At 36.7% G+C, this 22,207-nt stretch overlaps 1 protein-coding gene across 1 annotated transcript in view; it reads left to right on the top strand.

Moving 5' to 3' along the window:
- The first annotated feature begins 598 nt into the window (after positions 1-598).
- The window catches only part of LOC125240598 (heparan-sulfate 6-O-sulfotransferase 2), a 65,083-nt gene continuing 43,474 nt past the window's right edge, over positions 599-22,207 (top strand). Inside the window, exons 1-3 of the mRNA XM_048148550.1 lie at positions 599-1,092; positions 9,334-9,570; positions 20,917-21,014. Coding sequence (XP_048004507.1) covers positions 904-1,092; positions 9,334-9,570; positions 20,917-21,014 — 524 coding nt within the window. The 5' untranslated portion in view covers positions 599-903. The remainder of the gene's footprint in view (positions 1,093-9,333; positions 9,571-20,916; positions 21,015-22,207) is intronic.

The following is a 22,207-nucleotide window of genomic DNA, read 5'->3' as shown; positions in this document are numbered from 1 at the left end:
ACGTGGGAATAGATTTAGAGATATTAAGCTAGATTGAGTAGTTAGGCCAAAAAGTGTGTCCACATGAGAGGGTAAAGTTTTGGCTGGTGTCCCTCTCGCACTTATTGCCACTGTCAAAATCATTCACACCAGCCCCAACTTTACCCTCTCACGTGGACACACGCGTATCAACTCAATCTCGGTTATCTATAATATATATCTATGCAAACGGAAGACCTCGATCGCTCTCTTTCGAGCATGGCTCGGGCCGACTTTGGTTGGTCCTCTCTGTGGCCTTACTGCGAAAAACCGGATTTAAACTAAATTCTGTACTACTTTTTCTGTCACTCTCACTGAGGCCCATTTAGTGTGAGAGAGAAAGATGTCCTTTACTTTCAAACCGTGGCTTTCGCGGTATGCCCCTGGCATAGAAAATATTCTGTCTTGCTCTAACGCCTAGTTAAATGGACGACAAAAGGAGATGACAACACCGTTTCGCTTCCGTCCCTGATGACTAGCCATCTACGTGATAGTAGTGTGCGTAGTGTAGCGGTGTTGTATTTGTATTCCACTGATCCACTCAGGTCTCAGTGTAGTGAACGAAACGAAATGAACAGAACACTGACTGAACGAACGGTCATATCATATCAGCCAGTTCACGTCCGTCGGCTGATCGTGGACATCGATAGTAGTATAATCTTGTGTTAGTTTTAACCTATTACGCTTATAGTTACTTGCAATTATTATGCATTTCTAGTAAAATGCGTTTGTCAAGAGTGTATTAGAAATCGAACTTACCACTAAATAATAGTCTAAACGTCTACAATGTGAGGTTGACATTACATATTGTTATGATGTGATGAAACGCAAGTAAACTACGAAAGTCTTGTGTGCTTCTTTAAGATATTTTCATAAAAATGAGACATGCATCCGACCGAAATGCAAAAAAGTGTGTCGGTGCAAGTAGACAGTGATTTCGCTTTGCTGCTACCGAGTGGTGTATACGAAATTAAGAAAATGGAGCCAAGATCGAAACTACGAAAAGTAATACTGTTCTGTTTACTACTCTCTTTATTCGGAATGGTTGCATTCGGATATTTCTGCCCAGATCAGGTGAGATATTTTCTTTTTAATTTCATCGTAATTCATATGGAAGCTTAAGATACTTTATGTAGCCTATTATTAAGTTTGACACAGTAAATATGAAACTTTTAGTTTATACTTAGTGGTATGTATATGGGATTTATGTAAGACAACAAGAATATGTGTTCTACTAACAGCAATATGTGTTCAATACAATAGGCAGGCTCTTTTGTGATGAAATAATGTTAACCAAAATAGGCATTGACTGATTAGGGAATTCCTCACACACAATTTTTTAATTGCATTGCGAGATGTGTTTTTGTTTACATCTTCTGGTTTTTTTTTATCAATGTTTCATAGTAATTAATAAATAAATTATTCTTTTGCTTATGCAGCAATGTGAGAAAAATTGCTATCATTTCGACATGTTAATTTTATTTCAGAAACATTCATAGGTTAAAATTAAGTCCAATCAGCCATGTTAATGAATAAGTAAGTTCTGAAGTAGCTCACAAGACACAAATAGACAAGATTTATGTTCTTAGGTGTGTTACCTATTTTTTGCCAGATATTTGTGAGCGTATTGATAAGCTACAAAAAATTCTTAATTACTTGTGATAACTGCTAGCGAATTTCATATTGTGTGCTTTAAGGTAGGAGTTATATTATTATAAGAACATTATTTAAAAGAAGTGTCCACATTTCTTGCAAATAAAATATTTCATTTCATTAATTGTTCTTTAAAGTTATTATTGATAAAATACTTAAAGGCATAAAAATCTTTAATATGGCCCACAAACAACTTGCCATATTTCAGGTCATGTAAGTGATAATTTTAACATGTCCCATTCCATTGTATAACCAACTCTCCCTTTCAAACAACAGCTGCAGACAAAATTATAATTAAAGTTGAGTAATAACATTATGCTACTTTTTTTCTTCAAAATGGTAGTTGTGACAGTATCAAAATGATTATGTTAACAAAATTCATACCACACTCCCCACAATTGCCTAATTGTGGTCTAATAACATTAACAATAGTGTACATACTCTGTTCACATCTTTAAGATCAAATCTGTGGCAGTGGCAGAGTGCCTCAACTGCTCGATTACAGAGTATTGTACATGTTTGGGACAGCTAAATAAACTGTCTGAATCACTCACTAATCACTGAACACATTCTGCCAAATAAGAATTAACACTTTGTTTCAGTATTTATTTTTATTTTCTTTAGTTATTAAGACGATACGGTAGGGGTCAATTCTCCATACAAACACTCTCGACTATTTCCTCCCTGGTTTTTGAAGATAGAGCAATGATTTTTTCAACACAGATTGTTATTATTTTTATCTGTGTCGGACCGTTTTGATTTTTTTGATATTCTGCTTTTTAAAGACTCTAGAGCCAATCAAAAATTGGCGCAAAAAAAGGTGTGATACTCAAGATTGGTAACAATTAACCAAAAAAGCTAACATAGATTATTTCATAGTTATTCAGATTCTCAAATTTTGTTCCGATTGATTAAGTGTTGAAGGAGGAAAGAGTTAAAAGCGGAAGCTCGATTTTTAAGATTTTTTTGAAATATCTTTTGACTGAGTTGTTCTTAATGGACAATTTTTTTTTCGATAAATCTAGTTAATAACACTTGTATATTTAACTAAAATTCCCAAGTTGAAAGGGGGGCTCCTTTCCATTTTAGCATTTTCGCTACCGTATCCTCTTAACATACTATTTAAGTATTTGAACTAATATCCTATCAATCAACATTCTGATCTTATAGACAATTTTTATTATTTATATGATTTATCTATGACAAACTTAATTTTGACTAAACTGATGGTAGTTTAATCCTAAAATTATTTTAATCTTACTTCTCACTAACAATTTAGATGTTCAGAAACTTATATGCAAATTGTTATATTCTATATTTAATTATTTTAGAAAGATTACCAATCACTCTTGCTATTTCTATAATAATTCCAAAAATATTGAATTTGTCAGGTGCTGCTGTATGCGAATATGGACCAATTTATTCATACCTACTATACCTAGACAGTTATTTATACCTACTACATAAAAACCGATTCGCTGCACTGCATCTATATCTGAATCCTATCTACTAGTTTAACTAGTTGGTTTTAGATTACATTTCGTTCATGTTGTGTTGAATATGGGTGAAAATGAAATTGATCAATTTTACTCTGGATTACAAATATATGACATAAATATTTTTTAAGAAAAAAGAACCGCCGCTTTTGTGGTTCTGGTGAAAGGTACTTCCGAATGTTGGGTTATGTTATGTAGAAATGTGTAGGTATTTTTTAAAACTGCTTTTAATGTAAATCTTTGATTATTTGATGGAAACACAAATGAATATACGTATACCGTTAAGGTTTGAAGAGTTTCCTCAATTCCTCATGAATCCGATATCCGATTACAAGAAATCGAGCTTGACAAAATTTGAAAAGTCAATAATATGTAAGCATAACAAAGAAAACAAATCTCCTAACAAATAAATGTGACTGTTCTGAACTTAAATGCATGCTGTTGCTGTTCCTATAAAATTACGAAAGTCACTATAAGTGTGCCGTTCAGATTTGAGGAGTTCCGTTCTGATCATCGTCAGAAGTTCCACTGCACCAAATGTCACTGTTCTGAACGTAAACGTAAGCGGTTCTTATAAAAATACCAAAGTCATTATAAGCGTGCCGTTCAGATTTAAGGAGTTCCGTTCTGACCATCATCAGCAGTTCCACTGCACCAAATGTCACTGTTCCGTACGTAAATGCATGCTGTTCTTATAAAAACATAAAAATCACCATATGTATGCCTTTGAGATTTGAGGAGTTCCCTCAATTTCTCCTGGATCCCATCATCAGAAGTGGGTTCTGATAGAAATGGGACCAATCTGTATGCATATACATTCAATCAAAACAATATATTTCTAAATCGGTCCAGTAACGACAAAGATAAAAATACGGTTAAAAATACGAAAATGGCGAAATTTGTAGAGGTTAACAATGTTCATAACTATTCCAAATTTCAAGTCGATAGCGTAAGTAGATTCTTGAGATGTTTAGAAATATGTGTCAGACAGACGCACAGAGCGTCGCCGTAAGGGTTCCTTTTGTACCTTTTTGGTAAGGAACCCTAAAAACTATTTTTTTTCTTTGTCTCTAAAAATACAGATAACAGTTGGTGGCTCCACTCCTTAAATTTATCCTTATTTCCCAAGGACTTATTTTGCCAAGGATAAATTTCGCGTAACATCGTATTTCATGTGTTGCAAATTTTGATTACAAATACAATTACGTAGTATCAGGGGCGGCTCACTCCGCGATTCTAACGCCGCGCTACTATTAATGTCGGCGGCCGCGAGTTCGCGGCCTGTTCAGTGGTGACGACCTTCGCGCGGCGCAATAGATTTCAATGGCGGCTGCTCGCGTGCTATCTGTTTGTTAATGTATGAAAGAATTTAGAATGGCGGCATTTTGTGAACATCAAAGTAGTGATCATCGTCATCATCAAAGAGTCTTCTGTACTTGTAGGTGCTGTTATATATTCTGTGGTAGTATTACAATCGGCCCAAGTGACTTGGCCTAGGTGACAATCGTAACAGAAAATGTAACGAAATACTATGGTTACCCTATAGTGCCGATATGCGTTACAATTACAACGCGTGTTGCAGGCCAACAATCTCTTTCCGTATCACGAAATATCAGCACATCGTTAACAATATGAAATGTAAAAAATAGTAAATTGCAATATCATAGTAAATTAGTATACAAGTGCGAAAAAGATTGGCCACCGAAAACTCCTTTCACTCGTTTCAAATTTCCTCTTCGCACGTGTATTCTACGATGTTTTAGTATATTAATGGTTAATAGTCTTTCGAAGTTTCGACATGACATGTAATGTTCCAATATGCGAACTAGTACGAAAAATAATGTCAATTATGTACTGTTATGTATTTTTAGTTTTTATGCCAACGCTTGTAATCTTTAATCTTGGCTAGGACCGCAATTTGAAAGACATCTTTACAAATTAATCTTTGGAATAAATTACGATCAATTCTCCTCACATGACGAAGGACAATCTCCCTCTTCACTGAGACACCGGGACACCAAGCCAAACTTCTAATGGGGACATGTCCCGGTGTACCGGGACGTATGGCAACTTTACCTTGGTCCCCAATGTCCCCATCACACATTCCATTTCTCTGCGCGAGAAAGCTGCCTGCACAATGGTCGCCCAAAAGTTTTATTCAAAAATGACTTTTCCACTTATTTGTGCATTTTGTGCTTAGACAATCAAATGTAGGCGCTAATCTAGACATTACAGACATACTAGAGTAACAAGTAGACACCCACGTTGGCTGCGTATGCCGCAAGTGCCGGAAGCCAGTGTGGTAATTTCCTATTACCGTAATCGCACCAGCTAATTTTGGTCTTATTTAACTAATCGGACTGAAAAAATGTCACTTAAAAGATACATTTATGCGTAAAATGCGTGTACTTTGAGGTTTAATTCCTGTGCTAGGATTTGGTTGATCGTCTGTATATTGTCAAATTGTTTTTACAAGCTTTTATTCAACTTACCTTGTTGGTAATGTATGTTAGTTTGGGTCAAAACGTAGAAGCTAAATTTAACCCACTTCCCGGTTTCCGATTGAGCTAAAATTTTTCATACATATGTAAATCACGTGACAATGCAATATTATTAAGGTAAAAAAAACACTTATTTAACTTTAAAGTTACTTATTGTGAAGGACGGGAAACAACGGAACCCTGCACTGAGTGTGGCTTCTTGACCAGTTTATCTAAATTTTTGAATTTTGCTCCGTACGTCTCTTTTAAAAAACACCTTTACACTCAACGATGCACAGCAACATCTTTAAAAACTTGATGCAGTCAAGCAAGCAAACAATATTTCTAATTTGTCAAAAGATATTTACATACTTACTATTAGCTGTTTAATAGTGTTCACCTGTTGTTTACGTTTCAAACTTCATCTATTCACAAGTGTGTACATACAAAATCATCATCTGTTGTCAGAGAACGACATATTTGATTCTAGTTACTTGCCTGTGTATGGATCTTAACTTGAATTTCCACTTTCGAACCCAATTTGGTTAGGCTTTTAGCAGCAACTGCTCAAGACAAAGAATAAGTTGCATCTTCTCACAAAAGCGGCGTGCTGCAATGTCCGTTGCCATGCCACATAAGGCGCAGCGGGTTGATCGGGCCACGGCTCGCCATCGGTGCGACTTGAATTGATAATGGACAGGATAACACCTGGTCAGGACCGCCTACGGTATACTGAATAAGTTACCTCTTGAATAACGCAAGATATCGTTTGGCAAGAAGGATATGTGGGTGGTGTTGCACATTCCTGGGCACCTGTACGTCCGTCCAAATACAAAATTTTTTATACACCTAAATAGACGCTCTTATTGAATTATTCAGGGATGGCACTGGTAAATTGCTAGACGTCACTATTTAACTAAAGACACTGTCAATATAGCATACTTATCGGCAATGGCTTTACGTTTATAAAAACACATCAGAATTATCGAGTAAGGTCAGTGCGGGCAAGACCGGCATACTTTATTTGAAATAAAGTTTGAGTGGATAAAACTTGATGATTAAAGTGGTTGAAGACCAATGGATTAAGGATGACAAGCTGGTATACCTACCTTCAGAGGTGTAAGAAGCGTAGATTTATAAATACAAAAGTTATATTCAGTAGACGGACTTCCTTGATAGACGGTCTTCCCGACACTGACCTTATATTTTATTAGACATAACAAAGTATGAGAAAAATATGTATAGGGATAATTAGTCTGCTCAAATGAAGCAAAATGCAGTATCCACTTCCCCAGAAGCCTTATTCAAATTAGGACTTAAGTTTATTTTACTATTGCATCTATACTTAGTTGATCCATTTTAAGTTCTTTCAGAAAGTTTTTTTGAAAAATCCTACATAGAATTGTGATTATTACATGCCCTTTTCTACCGTCGAAAAAGGACAAAATACGGATGTCATCGCAACATTCGCAACCGCACGTGAAGGCACTGGTCCCACAGCGAGCTAGTAAGCTAAGAGCTATCGGCTATAAAAACGAACAAAAGATAATCACTCCCGTGCAATTATAGTTACTCGCCCAGCGGTGAGCTATTAAAATCGCAGTGTCTCTTTTATTTGCACGGGGGTGCGTATCTTTTGTTCGTTTTTATAGCCGATAGCTCATAGCTTACTAGCTCGCGGTGGGACCAGTGCCGAAATTCATTCTGATTTTAATCTTGACACACGTCAGTGTGGTTTTAGGCCGGTCACCCGAATGTTACCTTAGTATATGTATGTATACATTACATATAGTTAGAAATTTCGCTGCCTAACAAAACCGATTTGTGAGTGTTTAGTGTTGGTGTTCTCACTACTTACCACCAAGTTGTTAGCGGTAACGGTTGAGATTTTCTGCTCACCTTTTAGCGCTGGCAACAACTAAGCTTTATGTGTTTACTGTTCGACAGATTTATTGTACATATTTATTTACAAAACTCTCGTAGTGGAAAGTGCTCTATCCGTAGTTCGCCTTGGGCTGGCGGCCTCCTATTATGAATACCGCCCCTACCTACTTCATTAGTCGAACAAATAAGCGGGGATGAGGTTCAGGGGTTGAGGCCCTTTTATCTCGGCACCCTTGTAACGTCTATCCGCGCAAAAGCTAAACTACTCGTTTTTGACGTAGAGACTACTTAATGGAAATTTAAGGATTATGGTTAGAACACCTAAATATACATATTAAATAGGTAAATTAATTAATAATTCGTTTTATATTAAGAAAGTATAAAAACGAATAAAAATTTATTAAGTTCTTGGATTTGTAGACCAACTGCCCCACATATTAAATCATTATATTGATATCAGTAGAGTGCCGGCTACTTATTTAAATGTGCAAGTTGGAGTGACCAAAAGTTCAACTCATACTTGATCTAAAATAAAAATGTATAGTTTATATTGTTTAGTCTTTATATATTGTCACAATCGTCATTGTTTTACCGAAACAAATTTGTTTTTTATTTTAGTAAAAGGTTGATTTTCGTGGGTTGATTGGGGCTTAATTTAGATGTGTAAGAACTAAGAACAAACTACCACGCAAGTCACGCGACCAAATCTTAAACAAACACAGCGGCAGTCTTTGGAGGATGCCATACGGGGATGTTGCCCAAAGCCTAGCGCAACAACCCGAAATATTTTTTATCACTACAATGAACACCTGCGCAAAGCCACAGTATAAGGATAAATCAGTAGTTAATCTCCGGCAGCGGCGACGCGGTCGTTACTACTGCGCAAGGTCACGCAGGGTTGTACCCTGTGCTACTGTCCTACTCGTAGTAATTGTGTATGGCGCTATGCTAGTACCAACGCTCTTTCTACCTTTTTATCTAATAAAGATTCAAGTACATGTTTGTTTCTTAAATACTGACGAAATCGTATTTACATAAAATGTTTGAATAGATGTTTGCACAATATTTAAGTAGGTACCAAACTTTCGAGCTAGATAGATCCAGCATCTACCTAAATGTCGTTATAAATTTATTGATTTTAATGTGTCATTCTAGCTTTAAATCTCACTTTTACACGTAAGCAATTATGTACCTAACACTGCAAAAATATAACAACCACTTACTTTTCTGGGTGTCTAGGAATTCTAAAGAACATGACATTTCCGCATTTTGAGAACTGTTCTCCATACACCCATAAACACTACAGTAACGAAAATATGTCTTCGGTGCTGACGTCATTTTCTCCCGAACTCAACACGTCAACACAGCAAAGTTTCGCATGTATTCGGTGCATATGGAGAGTAGTTTTCGACACACCGCGTGTAACAATTTGGCAACTTGACTGTACTTAAAATAAAATATTTTATACAATGCACGAAATAAAGCATCAGTAAATTATAAGAAAAACAAGGACAGAAGATATTTTTAACTCCAATTTATATTTTATAAATCAGATAGAAATATATAGAGTAAATCAATTGACCGTGACGTCACTCAATTCGATTTCATATTAATTCCATATTAGCAAGACGTTCAAAATCGTTTTGTAGCCTATTCAATTGAAGCGGAAATTAGTGGGTGTAATAATCACGACGCTAATATACTTAAAAAGACATAAAAACTAGTATCGGAAGCACACGATAATCCTATAGTAGATATACTCGGAGTAAAAGTTGGTAAAGCTTGGTGTATTTTTGTCCCAGGTGTGCGCCGTGACGCCCCGGGAGCGGGTGGCGGAGCCGGCCGCGCTCACCTACGCGGAGGCGCCCGGCCGGCCGCTCCCCGACGCTATGGCTCAGCGCGGCCTCTCCTACGATGAAGTGCTCCATGATGACTTTCGTTTCGACCTGAATGCGCACGACGTCATGGTCTTCCTGCACATACAGAAAACTGGCGGCACCTCGTTCGGGAAACACCTGGTTATGGACTTGGATCTAAAGGTAAGTTCGGACTAAAGGCTCATCTAGACGGTAACATATAGGTAATTCAGCACAACAATTAAATACCGAAATGTAATGAAACTTGCATTCTCGCATCACCAAGTAAGTAAATAGGACTCATTTATAATTTGGAGATTATTAGAAAAGTGTGCTGTCAGAATTGTAAAAGTAAGAGCATAATTTCGAATTTGAATATGGGAGCTCGAGGGTTGGTACGTGGGACTCTTAAACAATTATCGTCTCTAATAAAAAGTGGGAGCTCCATAAAACCCTTAGGAAATATGGTTCGATATTTTTTAAATTGCAGGTTTTTCTTCCCAGAGGGTGGGGAGCACTGAGCAATTATGTCATTATACTCATTATGTAATCGGATTTGATGGTGGGGGGGGGCATGGAAACAAGGAATACTTTCGTTTTGTACGACAAGTATCAAGTTCTATTGTAAGTAGGAAATATTCCTTTGATATAGGAAATATTACTTTAAGCATATAATATTATTCCCGAGGACGACACATGAATTTATAAAATACTAGCTTTTGCCCGCGGTTTCGCTCGAGTTAGAAAGAGACAAAAAGTAGCCTATGTCACTCTCCATCCCTTCAACTATCTCCACTTAAAAAATCACGTCAATTCATCGCTCCGTTTTGCCGTGAAAGACGGACAAAGAAACAGACACACACACTTTCCCATTTATAATATTAGTAGAAAAAACTACGAGGTATTTTAGCTTGATAAGTGTATGGGAGCCTCGTCTGCCAACAAACCACAAAGTGGTTTGGCAGAAGATATGTAATAGGGTTAAGCTTTACGTTCTGAATAAACGTTTTTTTTTTTTTTATGTTTAGTATGGATTACAGGACATTCTTAATATATATATATATATATATATATATATATATATATATATTTTAAATCTTATAATTTATAATCATTTGGACAGCATACAAATAATATGCCGGCAATAAATAAAAATCGAGCTACAACTCGTGTTCAGCATGTGAATAACCAATACATATTGATCTGCTTTCCTGCTAAGTTATTGGCTTAATAAATAGTTGATCTGAAAAATAATTATTTGGTCAGCAACATTTAAGAAAAAAAAATTTCCCAAGATTTCCATAGTTCCATACATGGTTCACTATTATCTGGCAGAAACTTTTTACGCATATATTTGATTCGTATAATAGTTCTTGGCAGAAGTTACGTTTGGCAGAAACACCTTACGCAGAATATGCTTTGGCATAAATCATTTCGCAGATTTTTGTAATACCGAATCGTCTTTTGTCATAATGTTGATGACCATAATAGTCTTCTAGTCGAACAATACTTTTGCAGATAATATTTGTGCATAATATTTAGGCGGCATAAAGTTGCAATTTGCTATTTGATAGCGAGTTGGATGTGTTGGGGATGCAAGATACCTAACACTCCTCCTCGCTTCGCTCGTCGTCGTACCTAACGGTGACTCTGGGGCAGCTTTTCTTTTTTGATAGCGAGTAATAATTCTGCTAATGTAATATTATGCTATGAGATTATTATGGTACATACAATTGTGCTAAATCAAAGTCGACCAAAGTAATGTTCTGTAAAACAATATTCTGCCAAATGTGTCTTATGCGTGATAGTAATAATGCCAATTAAGTTTTCTGCAAAATTACCATTCGACTGAAAGTGTTTCTGCGAAACATGTTATGCGAAGTGTGTTTCGGACTAAAATTATTCTGCCAGATGAGGGTAACCCTCCATACATTTTTCAACCATCCATCCCGTTACCGCCATACAAAATGTATGAAAATGATTTTTAAGAAAAAAAACCGCCTTCCTTTGGGGTTCTGGTGATAAATACTTTCAAATGTTGGATTATGTTATCAATTCGTCTGTATATTTTTTAATGTTTGTTATTCGATATCTCCGTCATTTCTGAACCAATTTTGAAATCTGGATGATTCTGAAGTACTTACAGATGAGAATGATTATCAGAACGGAACTCTAACCAGGGGCGGCTCACTCTTCATCAGCAGTTCCACTGCACCAAATGTCACTGTTCTGGACGTAAGTGCATGCTGTTCTTATAAAAATACCAAAGTCACTATAAGTGTGCCGTTCAGATTTGAGGAGTTCCGTTCTGACCATCATCAGCAATTCCACTGCACCAAATATCACTGTTCTGGACGTAAGTGCATGCTGTTCTTATAAAAATACCAAAGTCACTATAAGTGTGCCGTTCAGATTTGAGGAGTTCCATTCTGACCATCATCAGGAGTTCCACTGCACCAAATGTCACTGTTCCGTACGTAAATGCATGCTTTTCCTTTAAAAACACAAAAATCACCATATGTATGCCTTTCAGATTTGAGGAGTTTTCTCGATTTCTCCAGGATCCCACCACCAGAACTGGGTTCTGAGAAAAATGGGACCAATATGTATGCATATACATTCAATCAAAAAAAAAATTTTCAAAATCGGTCCAGTAACGACGGAGATATCGAGGAACAAACATTAAAAAAAAAAAATACAGACGACTTGATAACCCCTTCCTTGAGATTTGGAAGGCGGTTAAAAACACAAAAATCACCATATGTATGCTTTTCAGATTTGAGGAGTTCCCTCGATTTCTCCAGGATCCCATCATCAGAACTGGGTTCTGAGAAAAATGGGACCAATCTGTACGCATATACATTCAATAAAAAAAAAAATTAGCCGAATGGCATTTCAAAACGAAAGCGATCGCCGCTGGCTCTGTAATACGCAAGCGGATAGAGATATATCGCGCTTCGTTTCGTGAGCGAGCGATTGTGCAAAAGTAACGACGGAGATTAAAAAAACATTAAAAAAAAATATATATATAGACGAATTGAAAACCCCGTCCTTTGAGATTTGGAAGGCGGTTAAAAATGGTAACGGAATGGAGAAAAAACATTGGGCCCCTCTTTTTCTCGTATTGGATTGAAAGATCTCGCAATTCTGAATGGAACTTGCTGACCAATCAATTTTAGCTCACCAAATATACATTTTTGTTCATCAAAATCGGAAATTTTTGCATTGTAATCATAAATGTAATGTTGACATGTAAAAGGGCCCCTGTGGCCTACTTGCTAAATAAAAATGTTTTGATTGGTTAAAGAGAAGAGAATGCCGTCAAGATTATATGCGCTAAATATGATTTATTTTTGTGACTAATCTTTACGTATCTAAGTAATTTGAATACCGCTTGATCAGATTTCACCGAGTGCATTGCGTTCATGCATGAACATGAACTGCATGATACTTGTAAATATCTCGATTCAGAATATCTTAAATTCTTCACATTAGCCGCAATATAATATAGCAATGTCTCGGCTATTACTATTAAAATCCACTTTTACATAAATGTACGGCTCCGGAAGGAGGATTTTGATACGAGATAAAGAAAACGCGGGTGGTCGACTTCAAACTTACCGCACCGTCTAATGATGAAAAAAACTCATTATACTATTAAACGATATCGGATAGTGAAGACAGACCTCTTATTCTAGTCGCACTCTTCAAAAAGTATAAAGTATAATTGTTACCCGTGCCATTATTAGTGAGATAAGAATACTCTACGTATTTATTTATTTATATATAGTCACGTAGTCATAGATTTATGAATTACATCTATCTGTATACATAGAACTTTGTTACTACGATTTTCTGCGTATCTGTATTGTCCTTTATATCTCAAGTACCGTTTTATGACCGCGACATTTGTATGTATCATAGAATTCATAGTGATACTGATAATAGTACATTTCGATACAAGTGCGAAAAATAGGAAGTTCGAAACGAGTGGCGATAAATTAAAACACGACCGAAGGGAGTGTTTTAAATCGACACGAGTTACGAATTCCCTTTTCGCACGTGTATCGAACGACGTTTTTCAGTACAGATGGACCTCCGAAGTTTCGACCTGCCATATAATGAACCACTTCTCGCACTAGTGCGTAAAAAAAACACCATCTGTACTGAAAAATCTCTTGTTTAATGCTAGAAGTCGTTTTTAACCCCCGACTAGGGATTGCAATCCGGTCTGATATCCAATCCGGCCGGATCCGGCCGGATTTTGGTCCCAATCCGGCGGATCCGACCGGATCCGGCCGGATTGGCCTTGAGGATTAAAATTACCCAAATAGTAACTTTTCTTGTATGTTTTCAGCATAATATGAGAAATATTACGGTATTTTGCTTCACGATTAATAAACCAAAAGTTGAAAGCTTAGAAATCAACATTTTTACCAGGTAACAAGTAAATTTTACTAAAATAATCAGTCGCAAATAAAATTCTTTCGTTCTTTTTAAACTTTCATAGGATAACAAAATTATTTTTACTGTATTGTTTTACAGTAATACCTATAGAGCTTTTAAGATACAATTAAGAACGGACATTACCTACATGCATTATGAGATAACTATTTAAAAAAAGATAATTATTTTTTGTGTTATTTTACAGTCACAGACCATCCCCTATTATAGACATCCATTACAAGACGACTCGCGGTCGCCAGCCTTCCTAGTATTTGCACTGATATAAGCGCGGGCGCTCGCCGTGCCCGATCAGTATCGACCAAGTAACAGACCCGAAAGCAGCGCGTGTTTTTCGCACTAAAAAATTGGAAAAGGGTATTTTGATGCCTTAAAGATGTCCACCTGTAGTGTGAAATGGTGTGGAAAGGTAACAAGAAGCTCAAATTTAAAAACAGACGGCATTACATTCCACAAATAAGTCATATTTATAATTTATTCAGAGCCGGCATAGGTCAACTTACATTGGCCACTTACGCGTCAGTAGAGGGACAGTCATACTTCTGTCCCTTTTCATCTGGCGCGACTGCCCGCCGTTCTTGAAACGGCTAATCACAGCGCGCTTAACACATTCCCCGCCCGCTCCTCGCACCCCAAACACTGGTGACTCGTATCGCGAACAAAATATAAAAGATATCTACTCTATAGGAGGTTCTCTGTGTTTACAGTTAACTTTTCTCACACGCAAAGAAGAACTAAAAAAACTACAGTAGCTAAATTAAAGTCATCAAGAGTAATTGACCTTAGTATTATTTGCTATTGCTGAAACCACAATCTTACTGGATACCTTTTAAAAATGTTCATATTTAAGCTTTGAATTTTTTTTTATGATTCTTGTAGCAATGTGCCTTCAGACTTCTTATATCATGCTGAAAACGTTGTTGTTCTTGTAGTCCTACGTCACCACAGAGATGCAAAGGGCCTTCTCAAGCTCGCGCTATGCCTTCCTTTCTTCAGCTACCCTCGTGGCCTCGCTCCAGCTCGACCCAGTCACTCGTAGTTCATCCTCAACAGAATCGCTTCCATGAGTTTACAGGGCGCCCGGAGCCAAGGCTCCTTCCAGCGGCAGGCGATTTCCAGCCGAAATAAATGGTTGCGTTATTTCGTTAGAGGGAACTCTTGGAATTGTGTGCTACCAATGTACTTTTTGTGTCGCGTTTTCCTCACTAATGGGTGTTTGCTGGCATATACTCAATAGGTCTTGATTTCGGATAGTGTTTGGCCAAAAAACGCGAAGGATCGACCTCAGTGACATGTTAACGAAAAGTTTTGTCGTATGGCCCTTTGTCACTCTCCACTATTCCACATTTTGCATCCAAGCAAATAATTGCACAGATTTCACTACAGATTCAAAGACGGAAAGTTTGACGTGTCACTTGAGCACATTATTTTACTTCCAAACGGTCTAGTAATGTAAAAAACGTACGTATTAAATTATTTCTTGATTGGAAATCAGACCGGATTGCAATCCCCTGTTGAGCTACGTTCAAATGTTAGCGTAAATGTTATTTTTTTGCACTATTCTAACATATTAAATTACATTACCGGATCCGGTACCGGATCCGGCGAATTTAACCGGATCCGGTAGCATGAAAAAAGCACCGGATCCGGCCGGATTACCGGATCCGCCGGACCGGATTGCAATCCCTACCCCCGACGCAAAAACGTAGGGGTATTATAAGTTTGACGTGTCTGTCTGTCTGTCTGTCTGTCCGTCTGTCTGTCCATCTGTCTGTCAGTCTGTCTGTCTGTCTGTTTGTTTGTTTGTCTGTCTGTCTGTGTGTGTGTGTCTGTCTGTGGCATCGTAGCTCCCGAACCGAACGGATGAACCGATTTAGATTTAGTTTTTTTTTTCTGAAAGCTGAGTTAGTGGGGAGTGTTCTTAGCTATGTTTCATGAAAATCGGTCAACTATGTCACAGTCGGGGGTTTTTTCAAAATTTTAATTTTGTGCTTATACATACCTTTATTTAATTAAACCTTTCTAATAACTAATCCGCTAGGGATACTATAACAAGTCTGGTGTAATCGTACTGTGTTGATATTAACAAACAATATCTAATTAAAATTGAGCATGAGTGTGATAAGTTGATAACGAAAACAACCTTATCAAAATATTAATAAGGGTAATATCAATACATAATTTAATTACGTAAAACTTGATAGGTACACTACATTACATGACCTAACCATAAGTTTGCGATCATATATCGAAATAAATGATTTTCGATTAAAATGTAGGTACGTTGGACATTTTGGTATCAGCTATGCCTATGTACATTCTCACTTTTACGACATTTTTAACCGTCGCCTCATATCTCTCAAGAAGGACGGTTATCAAGTCGTCTGTATGTTTTTTTTTTAATGTTTGTTCCTCGATATCTCCGTCGTTACTGGACCGATTTTGAATTTTTTTTTTGATTGAATGTATATGCATACAGATTGGTCCCATTCTTCTCAGAACCCAGTTCTGATGATGGGATCCTGGAGAAATCGAGGGAACTCCTCGAATCTGAAAGGCATACATATGGTGATTTTTGTGTTTTTAAAGGAACAGCATGCATTTAGGGACGGAACAGTGACATTTGGTGCAGTGGAACTGCTGATGATGGCCAGAACGGAACTCTTCAAATCTGAACGGCACGTTTATAGTGACTTTGGTATTTTTATAAGAACAGCATGCACTTTCGTCCAGAACAGTGACATTTGGTGCAGTGGAATTGCTGATGATGGTCAGAACCGAACTCCTCAAATCTGAACGGCACGCTTATAGTGACTTTGGTATTTTTATAAGAACAGCATGCACTTTCGTCCAGAACTGTGACATTTGGTGCAGTGGAACTGCTGATGATGGCCAGAACCAAACTCCTCAAATCTGATGAACGGCACGCTTATAGTGACTTTGCCATTTTTATAAGAACAGCATGCGCTTACGTCTAGTACAGTGACATTTGGTACAGTGGAACTGCTGATGATGGTCAGAACCGAACTCCTCAAATCTGAACGGCACGCTTATAGTGACTTTGGTATTTTTATAAGAACATCATGCACTTACGTCCAGAACAGTGACATTTGGTGCAGTGGAACTGCTGATGATAGTCAGAACCGTACTCCTCAAATCTGAACGACACACTCATAAGTGACTTTGGTATTTTTGTAAGAAAAGCATGCATTTAAGTTCAGAACAGAGACATTTATTTAGTTATGTTTGTTAAGCATATTGAGTTTTCAAGTCAAAGTTTGTCAAGCTTCGATTTCTTATAATATAATCGGATTCATGAGGAATTGAGGAAACTCCTCAAACCTTAACGTTATACGTATATTCATTTGTGTTGGCATCTAATAAAATAATTAAAGCATTAAAAGCAGTTTTAAAAAATACCTACACATTTCTACATAATCCAACATTCGCATGTAACTTTCACCAGAACCCGAAAAGCGACGGTTTTTTTTTCTTAAAAATTATTTCACTAGTATCTTCATAGAGGATGTATGTATAGTTAAGTACATATCTGGTATCAACGTATCCCTTGAGTCTATCTAATTCGTAAAACTACTTCTAGTTTTCTATAACGTGTGGTTAGAATTAGAATAAGCAGATTGGGTGCGGCGCGTACTCGCCGCAATGTAAATATTTTAACATTCTGCTAGTTTCAGCACTCGTGGACTATATTGAAGCTCGGCTTTGACCATGTTAGTTTGATTTTGAATTCTATATAAAAGTACAGCTAGAAATTTTGCATAATCACTAAAAGGGTAACTGGAAATTTAATATTCTTCGATATTTTGCATTACTTTATTACTCCACATATCACTTTTAGGAGAATTGGAAACTGGGTAGTGTAGTATCGCAGACATGTAGTTGACATGGAATGAAAGATGAGCTATGTGCTTGTTTGTAGCTCTCAATGGTGGCTGGTGAAAATTTCTGGTAGGCAACACTGAGCAAAAAGAAACCTACCTTAACATAAATAAATAAATATGAATATAAATAAATAAATAATAATAATAAATAAATATTGGGGGACACCTTACACAGATCAACTTAGCCCCAAACTAAGCAAAGCTTGTACTATGGGTGCTAAGCGAATGAATATGCACATTAGGCACTTTACTAGTATCTAATCAATTTTAGGCAAGCCGGTGGGAATCGGCGTGTATGGACCAGCCGCCACTATTATCTTAATGAAATACTAGAGAGAGGATAGTAGGAGATAAGAGCTTCTTATATGTACTATGCCGAGGTACTATGTACTAATCTCCTTGTGAATATTTTTTAATACATTTATTAACCGACACAAACAAATAAAATTTAAGTATTGGTAACATGCCTATAACACTGTATATGTGAGAAGACCGAGCTCTTACGACTCTCCGAATAAAATAAAATGAGTATATACATATTTGTGAATTTAAAAGTCGATGGTGAAATAAATAACTTATTGAGCAGCGATATAAGTAGAAGCGTGCTTTTCTTATGACTGTGTATGCTTATGTATTTCTTATTAAATTGGAGCACACTTTAGATAGATAGATAGATAGATTTTTATTGGTATTAATCATACACTGTCAGTTTACAATCATAAATTACAAAAATTAAAAAACAATTCATTACATTCACATTGTTCATAAATTAATTAACAAATAATATTGTTGAAATTATATAACACAAAATTAAAACATATAAATTAATGACATTATTATTGATACAGATACAATAAAATGGGGACTTGGACACTTCAATTTACCAGGTACTCATTCACCGAGTAGCAGGCCATGTTTGTGCAGTAGGTTTTAAACTCACGAACAAAGGTACGGTCTGTTGCAAGCATTTTAATTTTTTCAGGTATTTTATTATATATTTTAGCGCCCATCACACCAAGGGACTTACCAGTTTTCTGAAGCCTGTGTGTGGGTACAGCTAGCCCTGGTTTCCTCCTTGTGGAATTGACCTTTGCGATTGGAAACTCATGCAGGTTTCTTCTCACACGATCCCACGGTTTACGATCTATTTCAAGCATGAAAATCAGCACACGATTTCAGCACAAGAACACAAACGTCAAAATACATCACATTTGATTCACGCCTACGTTATTCTCTTGCATTTAACGAATGCTTATGTATCAAATACCAAACAGGTATCTAACGTCTTATAGCGAATTATTATTTTTCCCAGCCAAAATTTAATAGATATTATGGATAATCCATTAAAGTTAACTAAACTAAAGTCTACATTAAGAATATGTATTTTTTTTACCTGATTAATATTGTTTTTAATACAGTTGCTCAAAAAGGGCCCGTTTTTTGGCTGTTTAGCGTGCGAGAAGTTGTATTTTACGAACTAGTGCGTAAAAAGTATATACGTTCCATTTTACGACTACTTACCGAGCTGTTTTCATATTAGTCTAGTTTACTAAGACAAATAAAACTATAAACATACTATTAAGTGATTAATATTTAAAACGTAAATATTTCATATGTAATTGTTTACTTTTAGTCATACTAAACATAATTTATAAAATGGTTTATACTTTGAAAAATCTGTCATAATGAGTCGTGTAAACAGAACATGATTGGAACGAAACGCGTCTTCTACCAGGGGCGGCTCACTCCGCGATTCTATCGCCGCACTACAAGTACATGCTGGCGGCCGCGAGTTCGCGGCCTAATCAGGTGTGGCGCGCATTCTCACGGAACGCACGTTCGCAATTGATATTGTTACTTTACTTCGCGAGTTTTTTTTAAAGTTTTATATGCGATGTCCGCGTGTGAATGGCTAATAATGCTTAGTTAAATAGACATCATGAATAAAATAGGACAATCTTACACAGATCTACTATTGATTAAGTCCCACGGAAAAGTTCAATAAGGCTTGTGATGTTGGAACTTAAACAAATATATATATATACTGTATATATACCTAGAACTACCCAAGACTGAAACTGAAATATAATAGTATAACATTTTATCTGAGTATTAATTCGTTTTAATCCATAGGCAGCCCTATCGTCCGACGCTGCGCACGTGCGGCTCGTTTCTTTGTTAGAATTTTGTAGGCATTTAAAAGGCGGCATTTTGTGAACATCAAAGCAGTGGGCCTTCTGTACTTGTACTATTATATATTCTGTGCTTCTACTGTCAAAGTAGATGCGTCTACGTCTACCATGTTTTAACTTAATGCACGTTCAAAAAACCTGAATATGTTACGCGATTTGTCATAATTATTTTACGTTATTTGCAATACGTCGGGGCATAAATGGATCGATTAAATTAAAATGTAGTTGTATATTAAACAATCGTCCCAAATCGTAAATGTTTATGTTTTTATGGCACCCAATGAAATAAATTATGTTAGATGAATAGCAAACTCGAAAATATGCACGCAAGTTTAAAAGCTTCAAAAATACGCCTTTGAATTGTCAAATAATCCGTCAATGTCCATGGGAAAATTGATAGTTCGGATTGTTTTATTTCGTTGTAAGTAAGTAGTAGTGTTTTTTCGCAACTGTATTAAAAAACGTCGTTCGTCACACGTGCGAGAATGTCATTCTTCTCGCACTTATAACGAAAATGTACTATTTTATTAGGACAAATAATAGTACATTACGATACAAGTGTGTAAAAAAGGAAGTTCGACACGAGTGGCGATAAATTAAAACACGACCGAAGGGAGTGTTTTAAATCGACACGAGTTACGAATTTCCTTTTCGCACGTGTATCGTACGACGTTTTTCAGTACAGATGAGCCTCCGAAGTTTCGACCTGGCATATAATGAATCACTTCTCGCACTAGTGCGTAAAAAAAACACCATCTGTACTGAAAAAATATTTTTGAGTCAAATAACTATGATTACAATTCCAACATTAAAATAAAAACAGTAAGTACTTAACACTATTCCCATTTGAAAATTTATCCGCAACGCAGGCTTCTTCAGGTGGCAATATGTAATTAGTTCTTTTACGACCTATGTGCGCCTAGAACCTTTTTTGTTTACTGCTTGAATTTAAAGTAACATTTTCTTTACAGAGGCCGTGTAACTGTCAGAGAGCGAGAAAACGATGCCATTGTTTTCGTCCGCATAGCAACGAAATATGGCTTTTCTCGAGATACTCTACAGGATGGAAGTGAGTATACTTTTTGGTAGTCTCAAAACTCAATTTATCAGTGAAAACGGGTATGAACGTCATTGACTAAAATAACAGCAGTCGACTACAGGTCCTTTATATGAATTTTTTTTAAGATTTTTTCTACTCCCGTACTGTTATTCGTGAGTTACAAGGTCGTGCATAGAACTTTAAAACCCTACATAAAAGATGTCAGGACAAGTCTATCTAGTCTATACCCTGAAAACATTTAGTAGCAGTAGCACGATATAGCTGTTAAAGTTCAGTAAATACATTGCTACCAACTTAACAAACCAATTCGCAGAGTCGAGACTCCTTCGTTTTCTGCTGCGTTCATTGGCGACGCGTCGAATCGCATTCAAATGTATGAGAACTCGATTCAACTCGGCTCGATTCGTCTTAGTGGCCAGGCTTCAAAGAACCATACCATAGACAGTTTTATTTTCATGTTTGCACTCAAACTGCATATTCAAAATGGTAGGCGGTCCACTAGATAACTAAGATGACTGAAAGTAGGTATTTGTTGAATTTATAATTTTCTTTCAAAATAAGTGATTGGTCGTAGAAAAAGTATTGTATGCAACGGTGTTTAACTGAGTCAAAAAATGCTCGTGGCGTCTTTATTAACAATTTTCGGCTTCGCCTCAAATTGTTACCCACGCCACTCACCTTTTTTGACCTCTTTTAACCACCAGTTGCATAAAATACTATTAAATCCTTCGTCTTTTTATAATGACGCCTCAAGCTGTGTAAACGTTACAACAACACGTGTCTGTAAAACTTCAACCCTTGGGGCGGCATTAGACAATACGCGTTCTAAATATGTATTACATTGTTGAAACTAAATATGAGACATACATGCATAAGTTTTATATACCTACTCGTACTAATGGAATTAATACGTGGTAAGAAGAAGTGTTGAGTACATTTAATTACATCACCGATGGCGCCGCGGGCGCCAACGCTCCGTCCTTGGGCTTGTCATCTGCCTACTGTTTCGGGCATGCAAATGTGTTCAATATGCTTACGTACGTACCTACCCGACAAAATAATATTCTGGGAGCATGCTAATCACCTTCGTGGCTATTGTTCTTCGCCCTTGGAAATTACTAGACTATGGTTTGAGAATACGTGGTCAGCATCAGTAATCAATTAAGTTTTATATTTAAACAAGCCCCTTAAATTTGAGGTCG

The sequence above is a fragment of the Leguminivora glycinivorella genome, chromosome Z (genome assembly GCF_023078275.1).
Source record: "Leguminivora glycinivorella isolate SPB_JAAS2020 chromosome Z, LegGlyc_1.1, whole genome shotgun sequence".
NCBI lineage: Eukaryota > Metazoa > Arthropoda > Insecta > Lepidoptera > Tortricidae > Leguminivora > Leguminivora glycinivorella.
Note: the sequence above shows the minus strand (reverse complement) of the source record. Positions and strands in the feature narration are given on the sequence as shown.